Source organism: Gobius niger (genome assembly GCF_951799975.1).
Source record: "Gobius niger genome assembly, chromosome: 7".
NCBI lineage: Eukaryota > Metazoa > Chordata > Actinopteri > Gobiiformes > Gobiidae > Gobius > Gobius niger.
This window is the reverse complement of record NC_136858.1, coordinates 23,899,150-23,923,077: the sequence shown is the minus strand read 5'-3', so window position 1 is coordinate 23,923,077 and position 23,928 is coordinate 23,899,150. Positions and strand designations below refer to the sequence as shown.

The following is a 23,928-nucleotide window of genomic DNA, read 5'->3' as shown; positions in this document are numbered from 1 at the left end:
ATGATCTAAACAGGCTGTTTCCTGGAATATACACTGACAGAATCATCCTGGGAACTATTTGACCATCTTTTGTATTAAGATTTTGGCGCTTGATTATTTTCTCTCTTCAAAGCACATGATGTTCTTCCACTTTGAAGCTATTAGAGAAGCACAATGGACCTCGCTGTGGACTGAGGAGTCGCCATTCATTTTGTTGTTTGATTTTTTTTTTTTTCATGATCCCACTATAACCTGAAAACAAACAAAGGGATACTCATACGGAGGTGAAGGCAGGCAGCTCACGTGGGAAAAGTGGCCTGGTCTGACCCTTTAGCTGCAACACTGCACATCTTTCTTTCTAAACACAATTTCTTTTGTGAGAGGGGTGGGTTGGCAGGTAGGCATCCACTCAGAAGCTCCCTTTACAACATTAGGGCATTGTTTGGGAAGAACTGGTATGGAGATATTTTTCTTGTTATGTGAAAAAAGCCAGATAAGTCTGTAAATTAAGACTTATTGTAGATCATGTCTGTAAAATAAGATACTATTCTATTTTTAGCAAATATACAAATCAAAACTTTGAAATGCTATGCTACCGCAAATACCATTATCAAGAATGGGTCTATTATGTTAAAGAACTCAAATCCCAAATCAAGTTCCTGGGTTTGATTCTCAGGCCAGGCAGGACCTTTTCATGTTCTCCTCGCATCTACTGTATGTAAGTTTCCTCAACTCCACTGAAGGGGCCAATATTCCCCTGGGAATGAAATTTCTGAATCCTGGACTTTAGATGAACAATTACATAATGTGGCAGACCGCGAAGACCATTGTTTACTGTTAGTGCATTGCATTCGGGAAGTACAGCCTTTTAGTGTTTGAAAAAGCTGAGCCAGGCTTATATGTTAACTCAAAAGCATCATTCCCAAGGGGTAAATGTATAAGGTGGGCTATTGCCAATAAAACAGGCTTTTAGGTCAACCACAGTTACCACAAAGCTTTTGGGTTCTTCTAATTGATTCTACTTAAGCCCACCACAGACACACGTAATATTTATCTGCCTGATGTAATCGCCGGTAAATCAGTGACATCATCAGGGTTTACGGACGCTCATTTACATAAGCAGTACTTACAGTGCCATCCATTCTTTAATAAGTAATATGGTTGCACAATAATGTTCACAACATTACAACTAGTGTATCCTGCCCATTTTGTACATGTATGTCCATTTGGATTGTTCCATGCTGCATTGGCATTGATCACCACTGGCAATTTTCTTGAATTGCGTCTGCATTCTCAAATGTGCTCATTTTTTTTTTTATGTTAAAACAGCTCTCATGACAACTCAAATTGGAATCGCAATACTCTTTAGAAAAATTGCAATTTGATATATTTTCTGAAACTAAACCTCTTAAAGGGGCGAGATGCAAGTTGGTCATTTTATACTCACTACTGCCACCTCAGGTCTTACGCGTAACTGCAGCTTCTATATTAAGCTTTTGCATGATGGCACTTCGGACCCGAATAAACAGCTTTTTGAGTGACATGATTTTAACATTTTTAAACTCAGAATAGTTCCTTTAAAGGTGCATTATGCAACTTTTTATGTGGAAAAAATATTTTAAAAATGTAAAAATATTTCTGTGAATTTGAAATTGTCGTGACCCAGCGGCTGTATGACTTTCCATCACAGTGGTCTCTACCACTCATACAGCCGCTGGGTCACGACAAGGTGAAATACACACAAATATACACTTTTTTAATATATATATATAAAGTAATAATGAGTAATAATGAGTAATAATGAGTGCTCATTCAAAAACCATAATTGTTACCCCTGCAACCTCCACCTATGCCAAAACTTGGTATCAACTGAATTTCTGGCTTGACCTCCATTGTGTGCTGTTTTATTTTCATTCTTGCTTTCATCATGCAACACTCCTGACACGTGTCTCCTTGCATTCGACCAGCTTGGTAGAACATAGCCTGAGGAGGTTTTCTTGCAGCTCTAAACAATACAAGATATTGTGTGGCAAACTACAGCAATAATAAGGATTCAATATATTAGTAGCCTTAAGATACTCCAGAGCTGGACGTCTCGGAGAACACATTTTCAGCATTTGTTTTGATACATTGGTTTTGTGGCATAAGATACACTACACATGGATATGTGTAGTGTTTTACTTGGAAAATATACATTTGCCCACACATTTAAGGTTCACTTATCTTAAATAAGCTTGTCTGAGGCGTCTTGATATGAATGGAACAAAGACACAGTTCATTAGATATATTGCCAGTTTAATCATACAGCATTTAACTATAATATATAAAGCAGGCTATTTATTCTATTCCAGAAATAGGCCCTTCTTTATGATGCACAGTGCAGCTTTAAAGGCTTAACTTTAGCCTGTGTAAGCTGTCACTGCCTCCCATGATGCTCCACTGTGTTCCAGCAAAGACTTAAATCTTGGTATTTAAGGAGCTATTAATTAAGCAGCCCTCAGATCCTAATAAGACTTTAAATTAGCACACTAATAAAGGTTGGTGCTCCCGGAAAAAGTCAAGGCTACACTTTGAGATAAATAACTAAGACTGTCTGACACCGGTGACTCATTAGACCAAATTTAAAGCTGCTTGGCATTAATTATATAATGAACTGAGAATTATATAGATTAGTCTTACATATGCTGCTATGGCACTGGTTAGAGGACAAAGCTGATGATACAATTAACGATAATTGATAAAAGAGCGATAGCAATGTCTTTTTGAATTGAACTGTAAGCTGTTTTTTGTTTTTTTTTCACTCTGTACATTTCACTAATCCACGAAGATTTCTGCTCGGTTTCTGGTTTGGTTGTCAGTCTGCATAGTTTGGCAGTTAGCGTTAGTTTTAATTCTTCTAAACGTAAAGTTCATACAGAGAAGCCACATCGCAACATTGCAACAGAATAATAGCTAACAATACTATTGAAATATTAAAATATCAGCACACAGTAGTGAGCTGAAGGAAGGAAGTGGAGAGTTAACCATAATATATGGGAGTTTTATAATACAGATCAGCCCATTTCTCCCCGGAATTTCAGCTCACTGCTTAGGACATTAAGTTTATAGGTCAGACGATGTAGGATTGATCTCAGTTAATGACACGCTCAAAGTCAGCATGTTATACACATGAAAAATATATAATTTATCCAGTTGTTGTGGGATGTGTCTGGCTCCTATGTGTAGCGTGCAGGACAGCTCACAGTGTGAACGTGAGTAAGTGGGTGAGTCTTTCTGTCTGTCTCCCTGTCTGTCTCTGTCGCGCTCGCTCTCTCTGTCGCTTCAGTGTTGCAATGGAATAAACTCAATCTGAATCAGCTAATAAAGCAAAATGGCCTTCTGTGAGTGCGACCGCCATACTTTAACAAGCATGAAGATTACAGAGTTAACTCCGGAGGAAAAGCTGCCTTAGATTGTTTTCCCAGTATCACAGTAACAACAATTACACTTTCTGCAATATATTTTAATGGCAAGTCAAGGCATTGTTTCGCACTGTGATCCGAAGCGTCAATACAAGCCCCGCTTAGCCATACAGTTAGGAGAGCAAAGCAGATTGACATGCTTTTGACACATTGGTTGCTGATGCCTTTCTTTATCAGTCCCACTAACCTTTGTTCTGCCCATTTAACAAAAACTGTGATGCAAAAGTTATTTCTTATTTCAATACTTTGATAGATATGATAAAACACATTTGTGTGATTTGTACATAAGGGATAATCTGTGTTCCATTCGGCCGCATTCATAGTAATGATCACGTGTGGCCTGTGAAATTAAAATGGCTGCTCTGTCTCCTCCATAGCTCCTTCTACAAAGCCTGTTCCTTAAAGGAATAGGCCACCGTTTTTACATAGTGAGATATGTTCTTACCTTAGCTTTGACGAGTTCTTTAGGACCTGTCTGGTCTTCCCCCGTGCCTTCAATCACGTAAACACAGGCATCCGCACAGTAAAGTGAAGATTACTGCGCGGATTTCGAACTACTCCTGGTATTATTACGGCTTACAATATAGTTCCCCCTTTTATCCGCTTAGAAAATCCACATTGTTTAATTTTGTGTAATTATACTTTGTAGTGTAACACTTCACGTAACCATATTTAAATAGGGAAAACGTGGAAGAGCTTGGTAGCTTCTATCTTGACCTGTTTTGGAGCTATAGAGGAGAAGGGGAGAGGCTAAATGCTAACGCCGTCTGCGCTGTGTTTACGTGATAGAAGGCACGGGGGAAGACCAGACAGGTCCTAAAGAACTCGTCAAAGCTAAGGTAAGAACATATCTCAGTATGTAAAAACGGTGGCCTATTCCTTTAAAAGGGCAAAAAGGCCTTGTGGGGTGGGTGGACCGGCTACAAGCCCCCACAGTGCTCCAGAGCTTTAGGCTTCCACTTTTTATTGCTGATTTACAAAAACCATGGTGGTTAAAAATATGACACCTAGCCCAGCGTTGTCACATGGGTCATAGCAATTTTTAGAAAAAGAGGCTTTTAGGCAGTACAAACGAGGTTCAAAGCTATTCACCTTATTCTGGAGGCTCGTGTGGGCGCCGCCATGAATTGTGCCCACCCATTTTCTCCTATCTGTTAGCATGGGGCTGGAGAAGTCCACATGATATCAGTGACTACACGAAAACAAAGCCGTTTTTCGGCCGCACTGAGAAACGGTGCAGTGTTGACATGTTGGTGCAAATGAACATTGGCCATTTTACACAAATCAATCTACTAAACATCAGATTTGAGTGGAGAATATTTTCCCTCGTTCTCCGTTTAAATGAACGGGCTTCGCGCTTCTGCCTTATTTTAAAAATCCACATTTCCACTCTTACACAATTTACACTATTATTTTAAGTGCAAGATAAAAGCTGACTTCTCAGCAGGTCTGTGCTCTCCAGATGCTTCTTGTTTGTGCATTAGTTTATATGCTGAAAATGTAGTGTACAGTATATTGCTATCTTCTTGGCTGTGTTCTTCCACACTATTTACTATCCTGCCCGTTCATAAAGCTGTTCTGAAGGCAGTGGGCAACAGAAATCTTACTGAAGTTCACCTAAGGACCATCATTCCTAAGTGCAGTGGTAAAAGTAAAATAAAATGTAGCTCTGGTCACTTGAAGCTGCCTTCAGAAACTATTGAACTCAGTCATAATCAGCTGTCATATTAGTGTCCTCTTTATTGACTGGCACATGTTATCAGTCTGCGTTAATCTCCAGTCACTCCTCTGAACAGCTAACTCAGAGGATAATTTTGACAAATAATGACACCTATGACAACGTGATTTCATGTATTAACAAAACAAGGATTTTACATGCCAGTAGTGATAATTTATGATTTGTACTACTTGTTGAGCCAGTTTCAACTATGATTAAGGGGCTGTTTACACGGCAATAGTTTCAGAGCACTGACTGTGCACTGCAAATGCCACTGTGTGCCTAACACATGCTTTTACATACTCTGGGAGCTACAGAGACAGACATTTCATCTTCCTGAAAACCTTTAGATGTTGTAGCTTTTTGATTCTAAAGTAAAAGCATTTATTAAAAACTATGCACAGATTATTTGACAAAAAATATCCAAAAGAGAACCCAGAAAACACGATCATTTGTGTGTTCGCCAATCGGTGTTCAGGCTGGTTCAGTGACGTGTCAGTTCTACATCCTTGTATTGTCTAATTGATTGAGACATGAAACAATAGGGAAGAAAAAAATGATTTAGAGAAATTATTTTGCAACTTTTAAAATCTTTTTGAAAAATGTATTGCAAGCTTTCTCTCATTTTCTGTTTTCAAATAAAAATGATAAGTCCCCACCCCTCCCCTCAGGGGTGACCAGAGTTTAAAGAGGCCTCTAGCTTATGTGTTTAATCAGTCATAAATTTGTCTTTAACAGTGAGAATAATCTAGCCTGGCTAACGCCAGACTAAAATCACAAGTGATATTTAGTCTGGGGATCACCAATTCATTTTCTCGTAGGAGAGGTGTGGTTTACGATCGTCCATAGCCGTTTATTGGGCGCTACGAATGTCTATCATGCGTCTGCACGTAGCCACAGCCAATTGTATCACTGTATGAGATGACGTATGACGTACCCGCTGTAAACTTTCGAGCTAAACTATTTAGAACACGGCCTACAGCTTGATCGAAAAATAGCGTTGCGTCTGCTGCTGTCATGTTTGATCCGTGAATAAACTTATTTTTTTTTAGCCGTAAATCAGCTACAAGCTTCTGTATATCAAATAGCACGTCATCATCTTGCCGTCCCTCCTCGTTCTGTGATTGGTTCCCAAATCCATGTGAAAATTTCGGCCATGGTCCCCAGGCTGCTGTGCAGTTCGAAATGATTTGAGCACACACAGCAGTCTGGCGTTAGCCAGGTTAAGAATAATCTGTAGATAGAAGCAAAACGTCCCCAACTCAATCGACCCAGTATAAGAATCTTTGTCAGCATCTAATGATCTTATAGCGGCTGGCTGAATGTTGTACCGGTTCAGTAGAGTGGGGTTTACCTTACCCATCTTTATGGTAAAACAACTTTAAATTGTTATATTGTCTCAAAATGATGTCACACGAATGCAACCTATCATACAACAGCATACAACAGAGTTTGATGTTGACAGTTCTATATTATATTAATGTTGCCAAGAGGTTGCATTGCAACCATGACAACAAAAATATGTATCCATACTGAGGTGAGGTGATGTCACATATGACCATGATGGGGCACTGCTGTGAGGACAGAGTGGGATTACATGTTCAGAAAGCACATATAGAAAGGGCACAGTGCTTTTATCTGGTAATGCTTCCTGTGGCTTCTAGCCCTGCATCTTTTCCACATCAGAGAGGAGGAAGTGAAAGGAAGGCTCCAGAGATCAAACAGACAAAGTTAATCAGAAGACGAGCTCGAAGACATGCATGGAGCTGCACACGTACCTCTCCCTGAAGCAAACACGCAAATATCCCCCCAGACTTCAATTGTCAGCTCGCGAATGAGAAATATGAGGAGGTGGGCGAGTGAGGCAGAACGCAGTAAAGAGGGGGTCTGCAGAGAGAGAGAACAGGTGACAAGCATTGACAAAGAGGACCGATGCTCTGTTAGGCTGGGTGCAAAGTAACAGGGCCACAGGGACAACAGCAAACAATATTCTCATCTAAAGGAAAATAGAAAAATAAAAGATGAGGCCAGCCTTGACATGACTGTGAATAATCCAACATTTGTCGACAATGAGTTATGGTCCTGAGTGGAGAAGGGTCTTTGAGGAGGAGACAAAGGCTCATTGTGGTGGAAAATAAAGAAAGAAGTTGCTTTCGTGTGCTGCTGTTTTGCCAAGGGCTTCAGAGACATTTATAAACAGTATTGTGCCCCCAGAGGATGTATATGTACTGACAGAATGCAGATGGTGATTCATTAAATTTTCTGCAAATACTATGCTAAAATATTGCTGTGTTTCATGTTCATTATTATAGACGGCTGCATGGTATAGGAGCATGTGTATCACGTGTTTGATGTCGAAGTGAAGGCTGTTAATGAAGTTCTTTTGAGTTTTAAGAAAATGTGTTGGTTATATATAGTTCTAATTGTATTGAATAGAATTTTAAAATTAATCAAAATGTAGTTTTTGATGATTGTCAAGTCACTGTGGCTCAAAAGCGTGTGTGCTCTTTGTTTCCTCTCTAAGTCTGGAGGAATAAAGACGGTTGCCTCCTAACAGGGCAAACATTGTCAAACCGATACAAAGTCAAAATGCAAATGACTGCACTGCTAAGAGGCAGATGGTTTTAATTGGCAATCCTGGAGGGCTAGCAGCAAGCAGAAAAGGAAAGTAACATGATAATTATAAGAATGCATTTCTGTTTACCAGCAGACAGTGTTGGGACAAATTATCACAGACAGCAGTTCAAAGTCACAACACAGGCCTGTCTGGGAAGTCTTGTTTCTCTACAAAGGCACTGTAAGAATAGTGTATTATGCAAACTTTTTATTCTGTAACAACTCTAGCATCTCTGTCATTGCTCCAACCTTACAACCCATTGCTCATGCATGTCGTGTCCCTCCATATACTCACCAATTCGTTCTCCATTTGCACCAATGTTAAAACCGTCCCCTTCCTGATTAGTTTAATCAGTGCGGTTTCTTATATGGGCAACATGGACGGCAGCTGAGGCAGCATTGTGACAGGGAGCGGTTTGAGCAACACGTGTGAAAGGAAAAACTGCATGACAGCATTTTAACTCAATATAGTGTGGAGTGGGTTCATTTGGGTTCATTTCACTCATTCTAGCTTTTTAAAAACATGTATTTTGTTCAAATGTGGCCAGTGATCAGATAATGAATGACCTGGGAAAGTGCGGACAAGAATTAAGTGAAATCAACTTGATATTAATTGCAATAGATACAAGTCTAATTTATGCTCATCACCTTCAATTGACCCTGCTTTTACATTTTAAGTGAGGGGTGCCAGAGAGATCGTACTCCCAGGGCGCAAAGCAGGCCCAGATCACCACTGATTTAATGGCAGACCCCTCACTGCAAGTCGGCCACTCCAACACGCTTTTCAGAGTTAATATGCTTGTTCAATGTATTTTTCCTGTTGCCAGTTCAGTTAGCATTTGGCCATGAAACATTCCAAATAATGCTCCAGAGCGCATTGACCATATTCAGGCGAAGTCAAAGCCTAGTTAGAAATCATTTAAGAATTTACTGACCTTTTGAGATTTTACTTTATATAAGGATTATTAAGTGTCTTCTGAACTTAATCATATTCAGTTAAGTTTCTGCTTTTTGTTGGGTTGGATACACATCCAGTAGCCGCTAAACCTCCTCCTATAACATGATGATGATAGAGAAACCACAGAAATTATATAAATGTCATGCCTTACCTCGACATACTTCAATATATGGACTGGCATCACCATTTGAATGGAGATTGAACAATCAATTCAATCAGGACCAGTAAGTCGTGCGCAAACAGAAGTGTGCATTTGTTGGAACAGACTCAGACTGTGTTTCTGTGATTTCTGTGTTGCCACTCTTTGGCTCTGTTGATTGCTATGCTGTTGCCATGATGGAATGCTATCTGCATACCCTCTAACAGGCTTAGCAGGCCGTCTGTGACTAAGATAGATTTTATGGATGGATGTTCAAAGTGAGATGTCTATGCAGACTGCAGACAATCCTATTTTCTGATGTGTTGTTCTCTTAAGCCAAATGCTCTGATCATGATACTATCACAGTCGTGACAAGATGCTGCAATTGTGTATTCAATGCTGTCAAATCGTGAAGTTGCTTTGATCAGATGTGGTTTTCCATAGTGATAATAACAGCATATTTGCGCGTATAAGCTTTTATAAGGTTTTATTATAATGCCTAACTTTTTTTCTGTCTGTTATTTATTCCTTTTACATTATGGTGGCCAACCATTTTTCTTGCTTCAGAAAGTTGGGTTCGTGTAAAGGTAATGTGTGTGCTCTATACAGTGTAGGAGGACTAATGCTGTCTGTGTCCCTGGCTCTAACTGCACTTGGCCGGCTCTCCGTGTGGCCTGCACAAATCCATTGTGTTTTAATGTGCAGACATCATAGACTCAAGAATAAGTGGGCTAATAACATCCTGCCACACAACTTTTGGTCCTTTGTCTGACTCATTTCTGCAGAAAAACCTCATCAAATTGGTCTTCACCAAAGCCAGCATTGTAGCTAAAATAATGTATTTGCCAGTCGCAGCTTGATCTAAAAGAGATCAAATTAAAATCATTTGTTTGTGTGTATATTTCTTTGAACTGGAGCTTGAGCATAAACTTAACCTGGAAGAGCTACCTGCAGCACTTCAAGCACCACTTCATCAGCAGCCGCATGTTCTCAGCAGCCTATCACTGTAGCAGCACGCCTCTGCCCCAGCCAATTGTCACTCAGGAATCCTCTCTTAAGCATCCTCGTTCACTTCCCCACTTCAACCCGGCCTCACCTCTACTACGCTCATTCAGCCTGAAACTAGATTCATGTCCAATAAAGCTCTTCTAATTTAATTGCCTCTTTGTTTCAGTGAGTCTTTTCAGGGTTTTTTTTATGTATTTTTTTTTAAACATTATCCATGTCCATTCAGGGTTCCTCCCTTGAGTGTTTCAGACCCCAGTATTGCCCTAATATACCACCCTGATTGCCGTAACGATCATTTATCAGAATACATTTTGATCATGCTTTGTTTGCTTGCTTTGTTTGCTTCTTTTTTTTTTTAGCCCAAACACAGAACTATGGAGAGCGGTCTGTCCATGTGTTTCTGGAGGATGAAAGCCCTGTAGTGCAGCTGAGTTGTGGCAGTAATCATGTTCTAAGTGTGACAGCAGACCAGAGCATCAACACCGACCGATGGGTCAACCTGACAATCAGGTAAGGTCTTCACATTAAACAGTTTGCTGCATTTTATCACTTTAATATTAACACAAAACACTAAAGGAAATATTTCCCTCTCTGTCTTGTGCAATCCTCAGATAGTTACTGTAAAGCCGAATGAATGAGAGTTGTATGTAGAACATGGACCATGTTTTAGGTGTGAGGCCTGACATGTGTTAGGCATAATACAGTGCATTTGCTGATGTTGTGGTTTGGTCTCACTGTATATTTTGGGAGCAGTCCTAGAGTGAGGCAGAGGGAGAATGAATGCTGCTGCTGCTGAGCTTTGGCTCTATTTATTCCTGATCGCTTCAGCAAACGTATTCATATGCAAATCAACTATGACGTCAACACGTGATGTTCAGGCTGCGAGCGCAACATCCCTTTGGATAATAGTGCCAGAGCTGCTGTTGTCAGCACATACACAGTGTGGACCAGAGGATGTATTTAACAGTCAATAATTCAAGGTCCAGTGGCCAAATAGCAGGACTGTAGCACTCCTCTCCTTCCTCATAATTCTGATCCCCTACTTTCCAATTACACTGTCAGGCCAGGGTCTGTTTACACTTAAAGCGTGAAAAGTTTTTTTTTTTATCTAACCTGTTGAATGAACTGCTGTTATTAACAGTGTGGCAGCTCTTTCTGATATACTCTGGACTTAAATTTTACAGTTCATGAGCAGATTGTAGGTTTTTATGTACTGGGATGAACACAACTATCAGAATCATTTTAAAACCTGTTCAATTACACATCTGTTTATGAATTATAAACGTTTCTGCTTAATATCCCTTGCTTTGCCGTTGGAAGACTGTAAAGACAATAAAACACACACTACATGTGTAGCTTCATTACCAGCACCTTATATAACTGTGAATGATTAACATCCTCTGTATCATCACTGTAAATACTCCTAAAAGGTGTTTTCTTTAACTTTAGCTACCCAATATCCCTGACATGTTTGTTGACATATGTATAGCGAGCATCACTTCTTAAAAGGCTTATTAGAGCACGTCAAGCTTTTGTTTTTGAATGTGTAATGAAGAATATAATGAAGCACATCATTTTCACCAGTGGAAGCACAAAACTGATTGGATATACAATATTGCAAAAAATAGTATTTCAGCAGAGCATTCTTGTGTTGTTTGTGGACAAATACTGTTGATTAGTGTTGTAACATAGTATATAGTGCCTAAGCACTATATACTATGTTATACTATACTATGCACCAAATACTCGTGTTAAAATCCTGTGGTGGTTTCCCCCCCATAAGTCAATAGCAATATGCCTGTGTCATTTTTATTTGAGGTTGACTACATTCAAGATTCAGGATTTTTTATTTGTCAAACCATGTGAAAGATTCCCGATGGCCTTGTGTATGAAACTGTTCTTCAGTGGACTGGAACTGACCCATAGATTTCACAGTCTCCTCCCTGAAGGCATAACCTTGAAGAGACTATGTGATGGATGTGTAGGGTCGCTGGCGAGTTTGGCGACTTTGCGGGTGAGACGGTGGAGTACATGTCCTTAATAGAGGGGAGAGGGGCTCCGCAGATGTTCTCCGCTGCTCTCACGATGCGCTGGAGGCTCCTTCGGAAGGAGGCAGTACTGGCGCCGTGCCACACAGTGATAATGCTGGTCAGGATGCTCTCTATAGTCCCTCTGCAGAAGTTGCACGTACCGGAGGCTGGGACTCTGGCTCTTCTTAACTTGCAGAGAAAGTAGAGACGCTGATTACTTTTCTTGACCAGTGACGTAGTGTGCATGGTCACCACCAGGAAATTAGTGCTGGGTAGTGGGCACCCTCTCCACTGCAGCACCGTTGATTGTTAGAAGAGCATGTTGGACTCACGCTCTTCCAAAGACAACAATCTCTTTTGTCTTCTTCACATTTAGAGAGTGATTGTTCTGTGTGCACCACATGGCCAGACTGCTCACCTCACTCCTGCAGTTTGACTCGTCTCTGTTGCTGATGACCCACCACTGTTGTGTCATCTGCAAACTTGATGAAGAGGTTTGAGTCGTACTTTGGAGTGCAGTCATTGGTCAGCAGAGTGAACAGAAGGGGGCTGAGCACACAGCCTTGGGGAGCCCCCATGTTCAGTGTGATGGTTCTGGAGGACTTGCCGCCGACACCTACAGCCTGTGGTCTCCCTGTCAGAAAGTCCAGCAGCCAGTTGCACAGTGATGTGTTGATCCCCAGGTGGTGCAGTTTGTGTATTAGCTGCTGTGGGATTATAGTGTGGAATGCTGAGCTAAAGTCTAAAAACAGCATTCTAACGTATAACTACATGTTATTTGCTTTGGCTTTTGATGTCCTCCTTTGGGGATACAGGGGGTAATAAAGCTGCGATTAAAGTTCAAGAGGTGCAGACAGCAAACACTCCCCTTGTCACTTACTGAACATGAACATCACTGAATGAATTCTGCAGTAATGAATTCTGCAGTACCACAGTCATTTCATTCTGTTCAAGCAAAGGTACATTGGTCTAATGGATTATGAGTGAAATATGAGTGTAGCAGAATGATCAATAATATAATGATTACGCTTTCCTCGTTATCAGAAAGTTGTTTTCCTCCTGTATAATGGTTATGAAGTATACAGTCTTTCTGATGTACTTCCAAGATTAACATGAGAAAAAGAAATAACCACTGAGTTTGTTAATCTCAAAGAATTAGAGGCAGCATCATGAACAACTGACCAGTAAACAGAAGAACAGTAAAATTGGCTGCACTTAGAGCAATTGTTTGTTAGAACTTAAATCATGGCTCTTATTAGTTCACAAAGAAACTAAATTAAAGCTATTGATGAGAATAGTTGAGCAGGGTCCAGCGCCTCTCTACACCTCCATCCCTCCGCTTTAATTGAGGAGAGATTAATGGATGAAGTGCCCCATGTGTTTGGTGGTTAGTTCTGTATTGAGCAGTTTTCCCACAGCCACATGATCCGGAGAATATGCCAAGTCTGAGGCTCTGTGTCTCTCACCATTCAGTAGTTTTGTATTGACAAGCTCTCCGTGAAAGATTTATTGAGGAAGAACCACAAGCTCCCTGCCTCTCGCTAAGGATTTCTTTGTGGAGCCCCACAATGCCACCGCCGTGCTGTGTGCTGTCTGATTGTATTACTCCGATCGAATGATAAAACACAGAGATCCCAAATTAATTGAGGCTTGCCAGTCAGAGCACAAATGATGCAGTGAGCTGCAAGCGCTGCAGTGCTCAGCGTGAATGACTGCAGCACAGCTGAGGGTACAGTCAGCGTAGGTGTAATGACGTCGGAACGCTTAGCTGCACTTTAAGACAACAACACGGAGTTATGAGCTGTGAAATTACTGTTGGTTGAGATTAATACCTTTAGAATTGTCCCTCAATCTAGACATATATGTTACGGTTCACTGCTCTGTTTCAACAGGTGCCTTATTCAAAAGTATTAAATATTTTTAAGTGGTTTCCACAGTATTTTATTATCTGCAAGTGAACTTGATCTAAGAGAACTTTGTTGTGTTTAATTGTACTGTATAGACAACATGATATACTTACTGCTGCCTTTTGTTTTAGTTCATCATAGAACCCACTTGGATGGTTCATCTCATATTCCTCTTAAAAAGAAATAAAAATTAATATTTTACAGTGAAACTAATATGACATGAAATCATGAATTAAATATCAGTGTTTTTTGTTGTATTTTTTGAAGTAGTATATTTTTTAAAAGCATCCAGCCCCAGTCATAAAAACTGTTGCAAATGCTCCCTCACAATGCATGATGTTTTACTGCCATCTGTTGCCAATACTTTCAGATGTTTTATGCAAAAGTAATATTTTAATTACGATCCTTGCTCATTATTAATTTTCTGCAGGGAGCAGTATGAAGAAGCTCCAAACAGATTGTAGAAACAAACACCCACTCTCAGCTTTAACAAATACCTTTGCGTAAAGGTGCACTGCTGAAAATATTTGCCAAGTCCCTGAACATCGGTGTAATATTTCAGTGGCCATCCTCGGAAAGTTGCAGTGGTGCAGTAGCACTGAATCAGTCACATTGTGACAGTCTAAATGAGAATGTTACAGAAGACAAATGACTCATGATTATAGCATTAGCCAGATGAACAAATGCATAAATGATGATTGAGTGAAGACAGACGTGATTATAGCCATATTGTGTCTTTCTATTTTTAAAAAGGTTAAATATTAAAATGTTTGTTTGTTTACTTCAACCAGAGAGTTATCTGATATCATTCTGATGAGATACTCATAAAAGGACCTCAGGGAGATGGGCAGATATTTGCTTAAATAAGAAAACAATAGACCCTTTTTCATCTAATTCATTTTATTTGTTAATATTAACTTATGTGTCTGGCAGGCACTCTCACCTGTGAATATTTATCACTTCACCCTCACCAGGGAATATTTATAATTTCACAATTACACCAGTGTTAATCATATTTATAAATGGTAATATTTTCTATTTTACACAAAGATTGAATAGTCTGATAATGTGCTCTTGAGAGCTCATCATGCTGTTTGCAAAGCCTCAGTCTCTAGGTACCCTCTCTGTAGGATTTAAACACCAAATATACTCCAGTACATAAACACTGAAATAAATGTAATTTTGATTGGGTTGAGTTTAAGAAAAGAAGAAGAAGAAAAAAAGACAATACTAAAATAATTTAACACTCTTGTAATCGTAATACTATGCTAATGTGACACCAGTCTGCCGACGGTCTCTGGACATTTACTTCCATTTCACATGTGTATTTTCTGTGCCTTTATTCACCGGTGTGTACACAATACTGCAGGTAATTTCCATAGCTGTAATTAGCTGTACCTGAAGTTGTATGTGTGTGATTGCCTCAGGGAGGTGTCCTGGAAGGCTGTTTCAAATTAGCAGGAGGCCAATTGCCCTGATTGTTTCCATCTGGCCATTAAAACCAGACAATAGTGTGTGTTTTTTTCTACATCAACTCAAGCACTTGAAATAATGTATTTCTACACTTCTGCAGATTTGAAAAAATATGTATAAAACAAAACAAAAAAATGCTCATATGTATTGTTTATGCCGAGTAATACATTTCCCTGTGAAACAAAGGTGCTTTATGTGCATTGCTCCTCACGTGTGGGGCAACCTTTGCATAATGGACTGCCCCGTTAAGAGGCTTGCCTGGTATATTGTGCGTATGAAGCTATGATAAATGACAGCCAAAGGATCACTTGACTTTGCCAAAGCTGCAATATGACACAAGTAGACCTACTTAACATTATGGCTGCATCATTAATGACTGGTACAATTGTGTACGTCCCCAGAGACGCACAGTGGGTCAACTGGTAAAACTGTCTTCATTCTCATTAAAAGTCTAATGTATATATACCCTGTGTGTGCCCTTATTTTATCATTAATTAATCCTGAATGACATAATGAGCACTTACGCTAACAATGCGCTATGAGCCAGCTTTACTATTTATGTTTTCATTTTCATTTCAAGTGGCTAGAATTCCGATACTTTTTTGTATCTATGTACTGTATATATACTCTACATCTTATTATTATTATTATTATTATTATACACATGCATATGAAGCATATTGTTTTCAATTCACTCAAGTCTTTACATTAAATTGTCTATTCGACCTGCATCTTAACAATCCTAAGTGCAGCTCTGAGCTCAAACCTATTTCTGGCATTATTATTTAAATCAAGTGCGTTCTCTATTTTTGTTGTGTCTCCTGGGTTTTGGCAGCGTAGGACTTGAGCACACTCTTTCTTCCAGCTTAATCAGATTCTCATAATAATGTGCAACATGTCCGCCATCATGCATAGTACATTTGTAAGAGGTCTCTGTGGTAACATTAGCTGGTCCCTTACAACAACCCCTCTGTCTCCTTCTGAATTGGAATATTTTTCACGCTTAGCTGCATTGGTGAAACTCAAATATTGTGTCTTTCTCACTAAACTGTGCGTGTGTCTGTGCTCTCCGCAGATACAATCTTCCTGTTGGCAAACAAGGAGGCTCATGTATGATTGAAATAGCAGTAGATAATGGGCCAGCACAGCACCTCGAGGAGTACGTGTCTCACCCAGTGTCGGAGGTAAGCTGACCTGCCTACAGTCAATCTGAAAATCCTTTTCATAGCCATTACCCAACAGTTGTATCTCTTTTATATAGTACAGCACAACATGGATACAAACAAATGGTTACAGGTGTGAAACCAAATGCAAAATAGAAAATACTTTGACATTTACTTAAGTTATTATTTATTAGTTTTATTTTTCATATTGATCTCGATTTTCAATTCTATTTTATTTTTTCATAATAAAGATAAAAACATGATTTTCAAATTAGACAAACTGTATCTTTTATACAAACCTCAGACCAATCAATAGCAAATGCATTCCTCCAGCTTCCATGACGATTATTGAGATTGTGATTTTTCCGTTTACTTATCTGCCCCTAATCATCATCTTCCTTTGGTCATTACAATGCACTCCTTTGAATTATGAAATATCAACCTACAGTGGGAGGAAAAAGTATGTGAACGCTTTGGAATTTCTCACATTTCTGCCTAAATTGGTCATAAAATCTGAAAGTCTGATCAAAATCATAAGAATGAATAAACAGTGTCTGCTTAAAGTAATACCACCCAAACATTTACATTTTATCATATTTTTAATGGCTATCACATGTAAACATTCATAGGACAGGGAGGAAACAGTAAAGTAAAAGAAATCTTGGTAAAGAAGAATGGTCCAAGATTCATCTTAATTGTTGTGAAGGTCTAATCTGCAACTACAGAAAAGCTGTTATTGCTAAAAAAAGAAGAGTCAGCCAGCTATTTAATACAAGGGTTCACTTACTTTTTTCACGCATATTGTGAATGTCTTAGGTTTTTCTGCAAAATATCCTGTGAATGCATTTTTCTATTGATGATATCACGTTGTTCAGGCCCTGACGCAATACAACAGCCCTACATCATAATTCTCCCGGCACCATACTTGTGGGGAAAGGGTTTAGATGTTGATGTGCTGTTCCATTTTTCCTCCACACATGACGTTGTGTGTTCCTCCCTAAATATTCAACTTTGGGTTAATCAGTCCACATAATATTTTTCCAGTGGTGCTGTGGAGCATCCAAGTGCTCTTTCGCAAACCAAAGTTGAATAGTTTAGCAGGAACAAACAACGTCATGTGTGGAGGAAAAATGGAACAGCACATCAACATTTTTACACTATGCTCACTGTGAAGTCTGGTGCAGGAGCATCATGGTGTGGGGCTGTTTTGTTGCCTCAAGGCCTGCAGAAAAACCTAAGAAATTCACAACAGCGTGGAATAAGTCAGTGAACCCCTGTATTAAATAGCTGCTGACCCTTCTTTGCAGCAGTAACTGCTTTTATGTAGTTGCAGATTAGGATGAAACTTGGCCCATTACTCTTTCCAAAACTGCTGCAGTTCTGCAAGATTTCTGGGGTTCACACGCTGTATTGTGAATGTTCACATGTTATGGCCATTAAAACAATATGATCAAATGTAAATGTGTCGGTGGTATTAGTTTAAGCAGACACTGTTTATTCATTCTTATGATTTTGGTGAAAATCAGACCACATTTATGACCAACTTAGTGGTCATAAATTCGAGAAATTCCAAAGTGTTCACATACTTTTTCATCCCACTGTATCCACATATTATTGTGCCAAGTAAAATAACAAAAGGTTAAAAAAAAAAAAAAAAAAAAAACTATCTGGGTCATGTGAATAAGAAAAGTCAGAAGTCAGCCTGCAGACTGAAGTCCAAAATCAGAGTGTGTGAAGTGCCAGTCCTGAACAGCTCATGAATATTGCATCAGTTTCCTTCAAACTGACTCTTTTCATAAACATTGTAAACTCACTTGAAGACTTCATAAAGCAGTTTTCTTTATGTGCCTCCGCTGCAGCACATTTATCTAAGCGTTGCTTTGCCAAAGATTTACAACTCTATATGCCCGCCGACCCATCGCATAGCCATCACTGTTTTAATAGATCCTGTCCCAGTTGTGTCTTTCCCAACATCGTCAGTGCATCGGTTGAACATTTTAACAAAAAAAAAAGGTTTCCTTGTTTTTAAACATTTAGATAGACAAGGAGTTAAAAGGCTACAAATGACCAAGATTATTCATATATTCACTCTGTATATATTCAGTCTTCTAATTGTTTTTCCTCTAAATGAGTTTGATATGCGTGATGTCAGGCATCAGAAGAGAAAGCATTAATCCAAATTAAAGGTGCAATTTAGCCTTAAATGGAAATATCTTGAGGTCATTGCTTTGCCGTTGGTAATTTTGTACTATTATCAATGAGTGTTTGCTGTGAATTACACAACTCTGCGCAGCTGTAGTATCTCCAAAGGACATGGTTTAAATGTTGAATTAGTCCAAAATTCTTAATTAGCCTTAACAGGAGAGAGCGACTATCCAAAGAAATGCTAAATATTCACTTCAGTAGATTTGTGATGAATAAGTACGGAAGAGAACGCTCTGAGCTCCAGTTTCTTGTCCAGGCTCTTACTGCATGAAGTAGGAGAATCGCAGAGGCTGATAGTGTTCATTCATCTTGTTGACCTTAATGTACACTAAGGTCTTATTAATGTGGGATTAAACTTCTATGAGAAGCTGTTTTAGCTGGAAGCCTGGGCGTGCAAAGGGTCATGTATTGTATGATTAAGTGTGATTTAGTTAATGATATTGCTGATGCCTGGCTCCCACCATTGTTCCTTCACAGGGAACCTTTGGACCCATATTTCTTGGGGCCCTCTCGTCCCACTGGGAAAAGCCGGGCGTTAATGCAAAAGGAGCCCGGAGATTCATGGGATGCATCAGGGAATTTTGGGTTAACTCTAAAGAAATTGACCTGGTGGGTGAAGGCACCACAGGGAGGAACATCATGAACTGTGATCCACCCGTCTGTCAGCTCCTTCCGTGTAGAAATGGAGGAACCTGTGTCAGGTAAGAGATCATCTACAGCATTCAAACTGAAAAATATACTTAACTATCCCCATATTTCTTTGCACTAATAGCGTGCCTCTCTGTGTATTAATAATGATGATACGCTGCATGTGTGCTACGACCTTACAAATGAGGTCAACTACAGCTGAATGCCATCAGTGCTCAAACATGCACATGTCAGAGTTATGAAAAGAGTGTTTGCTGGTTATGCTTATATTACAAACAGTGTAGGTCAGGACTAAATATAGCCTGACTGACAGAGTCATTACACCTACATGTTGACTCGATGTTTCCTCATGCCCAAGTGACTCTCAGGAGCCGCGGTGCCATGAGCAGGATGTTGACAATAAACACGGTAAATATCACCTCTCATTAGTTTACGAAAGTGCTGTTCAATAGAATGTAGTAGAATGAATTAATAACAATAAAAACACATTCTATAGACAGACTTGCAAGGAAAAAGTTGAAAAAGGTACAAGAAAATGAAATTCTGATTGTAGCCTCAATTCCTGATTTATAACAGCTTCTTCCCCTGTCAAACCTGGCACTGTTTCTCTGCAGATGTCAGTTCACACTTTTGACGTAGGGGTCTCTTGTCTCACTGCCATGGAAGAAAAAACGGATGATGACTAACTTCGGGGTTTTTGTAGTTTGAGCTCTTTGTGAAGGCTTCCTCAATATGAATGATATTGACAGTGTACAGTGATTTGAAGTGATGAGTAACTGTGTTCGTGGCTGTTTTATTTCTGTCTCGTCTTATATGTTCTATTTTTTTCAAAGCAATTTATTATTGTTATTATTAATATTTTATTATTATTATTATTAGTAGTAGTAGTAGTAGTAGTTATTATTATTAATATTATTATTATTATTATTATTACTTGCACATTCTCAACAACAAAGTCTGCTTTATAGGACTAATATGGCAATTCTACTGAGCACAACAATGACTAAAGGGTACAATATTTTTGAGCTCTGGCGCTGTCTTGTGCAGCAGGATGTTAGCAGCAGTGAGAAGATGCATGTATAATGTATGGTATAAATAGAGTGTTGGCAGTGGGATGGGAGATGGGAGATGGGAGATGGGAGCTGGGAGCGCACACAAAGTCAGCCAAGTGAAATGACAGTTTTGGCAGGAGCCTCTCCACGAGCATAGACTTTTTTATGCAAAGCTATTTGGTTTTAAAGCCATCTTATCGGAATTGGACTGGTTTTGCTATCAATACAGGTTGTGTCCAATGTGAAAACCTGGATTACGACCTAGTATAAACAGAAAATCAATAAAATTAAGATGTAGCAAAGCATTTTAGGATGTTGTCATAAATGAAGGATTATACATAATGAAGCAAGGTTAGTCGTATTTGTTTGGGAGGCCACACTGATAATGCTTGTCTGGACGGTAAGCAAAAGTCCAAAAGCCATTTTTCTGTCAAGTCGAGCTTAGCTGCTTCGTCGAGTTGAGAGGCTCATACTACTGCACATGCTCATACCTCTATGTCCATGGAGGTGAGCTCCCTTCACAAAAGCATTACATTAAATATGTGGACTGCAGTTTAATTAAAATGTAACGCTCCTTCCTCACAATACTGTAAATGACAAAACATTTTAAGCCTATTTTCGACAGGTAAGTTAATTTAGATCCCAGTGAAAGAGCCAGTTTCTGTAGTTTGGCACATTTAGAAGACGAACATGGTGTGGTCTAATACCACACAAATCATGAGCAGCATATTTTGAAAAGTGCTTTCAGCGAATGCCAGCAAATTACTCAATTTATCTTATTTTCACAAGCAAGGTAGCGTACTTTGATGAGCAGTTTCAAATGGTAAAGGCAGCTCAACCGATGGCAGAAAACATGGAAAGTGGCCCGATCGCTGTGAGCATGTGCATTAACACGATAATGCACATGCATTATTCAATATACTTTGTCTGAGTATATTGAATACTCAGACAAAGATGAGTAATCTGTGTAAAGTAGGCTACTTTGATTGTGCTTTCCAAATAAACTTGCCATCCCTTGACCCTAATTGACCCTATTGCATATTATAAGGCCGAATTTTTGATCTGTGTTGCTAGCAAACTTGAAAACAAAAATGACAACCCCGGTATAAGATAAACATTCCTCCCCTACACAAATTATTTATTTTTTGGTAAATGGTAAATGGTCTCAACTTATATAGCGCTTTTCCACCTACATTAGGCACTCAAAGCGCTTTACAGCAAGGATCCACTCACCCATTCATACTCTCATTCATACACCAATGTACGCAGACACTTTTTAATGACTTTTTATCACAAGTAGCATATGCCTGTACGAAAAAGGCACCTTAACCATTATAATAAGCGAAGAATGTCTGTAGGATTGCCCATTTGCCTCGGCTCTGATGGCGTTGCGGTCACGTTGTCTTGTCATGTGCAGCAGTGGCTCCTGCAATTATCCACATGATGAATATACACACCGTAACACCGTAATAGCCTTCCAACCACTCGACATACAGGGGTCAGCCGGAGTTCACGTTGCTCTGTTCATTCAGTTATCTGGCCTGGATTGCTCCACACCGCTCTACAGCAAGACGAATGCAGATTTTGATTGTGGGTTCAGTTGGGGTGATGGAGGCGCTGCTCTATTCGGTTGCCCAAATATCGATATTTAAGCCAGAGTGGATAATGGCTTGTGGTTGGCTGTTTGTATCATGTGTTTAAGTTATGGAAGCAACATCAATGTAAAAAAAAGTTTAAATGATAATGGCTCTGCATGTGAGTTTATTCTCTCTGCTTGCTTAACATGTCAGAGAGTTGTGATGTGAGCGGCAGAGCAGCTATAGTTACAGGAGCATGAAGATATATGTGCGTCTATATCAATTTATTTTATCTAAATAGGCTCTTGATACAACACTCTGGCCTTGCCTTTTGTGTGTTGGCGACAGGTCTCTGCTGTGTGGAGCAGGTGGCAGCTCACAGCGGGCCACCACTGACACAGAACATGATGCCTCAAATGACCAGCAACAACAAATATTACCTCTGACACTGAAGAAAAGTGTGTGTGTGTGTGTTTTTTTTATGGTGTCATAGTGCACTAAATTGTATGAAATAACTTTTCAATATTTCTAAAAAAGAAAAAGAAAAAAAGAGCAACCAATTTGCCAATTCAACTTTATTTGTAGAGCACTTTAAAAACAAAAGTGACCACAACAGTTAAAATTACAGACAAACTGAAAAGATGACAGACAATACACATTCAGAAATCAAGGTTTCAAAAAGAAACAGTATGTTTTCAGGCAAGATGTATAAAAGCTGAAAATGCAGCGAGGGACTCTCATTTTCCTCTTGTTTTAGGGACAGTCAGTAAAGAGTCATCTGTCGACCAGAGGGAGAGTAAACAGATACTGAGGGGTGAGACTGTGAATGTATTTAATAATAAAAAACAAAGGAAATCAATGCAATAAGAAACAGGGAGCGAGTACAAAGACTTGAAGTGCTTACGTTTTTTAGTACCAGGTTTAAGCTGCAGGCGGGCGAGCGGTGACTGATTGAGCTGAACGTAAAGTGCAGCAGTCTAAGCGATTTGTATTGAAAGCATGAATTAAAATCTCAAAATGATGCTGGGGTACAAACGTTTTGGACAGTTGCCTGAGCTGATAAAATACATTCGAATATGTCAGTGATTCTACAAGTATTACATGAGAAAATATACGAAATAGGCTTAAATGGCTCATGTACCACAGTTTGTGATACAGTATTTGATTGCTCAGATGGATTCCTCTTTGGTTTATGTAACATCTTTTCAGGGGCGATTAATTGTCACCGAGGAAAACGTAAACAGATTTGTACACAGCTGACTCACAGCATATGCATATTCTTCCCAAAGTGTAAGATGAACTGAAGCTCCTCTCGCTGCTGGGATTTTTTGGTGCTAATTGGTGACAGTGTGGCGTCTGCCTGTGATAGTCTGGGTTCACATGATAATAAAATGTAAGGTGTAATTTCATCGGTTGTCTCCCTTAGCGGTGTAAAATCAGGCTTTCACATTTGCGTCTTTCAAATAAAATAAGTCAAGGTCTAAGAAACAATTATTTTCATCCACAGGAGAAATAAATAACTGATGCTCAGCAGCATTCCCTAAAGGATCTTCACTCTGGGAGAACATGCTCATTATAAACTTTTCTCTTTGTGGCTATGAGTTGTGGAGGACAGTGTAGTGACTTTGACTACAATGCCGAAAATCAATTTGCAGGAAAAGAACATTGTACAATTGTATAATTGACTCTGTGCATAAGTTAAAATCCTAACAACGCCGCCCAAGAAGTGACTTCCTGTTTCGACCCAGCACACCAAAATAAAAGCACCATCTTATTCATTAGTTCAGCAGTTCATTAGTTCAACTTTCTTTCTGCCAAACTATTAACAGACAACAGACTTTAAATGTGTGTATTTAATTATATTCTTGTAATGTACCTCCTGAACTACTCAATGAGACCAGCTGTGTGCTTTTATTTTGGCATGCTGAATCGAAACAGGAAGTCACTTCTTGGGCGGCATTGTTATGATTTGAAGTTATGTACAGAGTCAATTAA

At 39.3% G+C, this 23,928-nt stretch overlaps 1 protein-coding gene across 1 annotated transcript in view; it reads left to right on the top strand.

Annotated features, from left to right (window-relative positions):
• The window catches only part of eys (eyes shut homolog), a gene marked incomplete at its 5' end in the record, with an annotated part of 148,796 nt that overhangs the window by 101,765 nt on the left and 23,103 nt on the right, over positions 1-23,928 (top strand). The window contains 3 exons of the mRNA XM_079559411.1: positions 10,238-10,388; positions 16,364-16,472; positions 19,134-19,357. Of these exons, the coding sequence (XP_079415537.1) occupies positions 10,238-10,388; positions 16,364-16,472; positions 19,134-19,357 (484 nt within the window). The remainder of the gene's footprint in view (positions 1-10,237; positions 10,389-16,363; positions 16,473-19,133; positions 19,358-23,928) is intronic.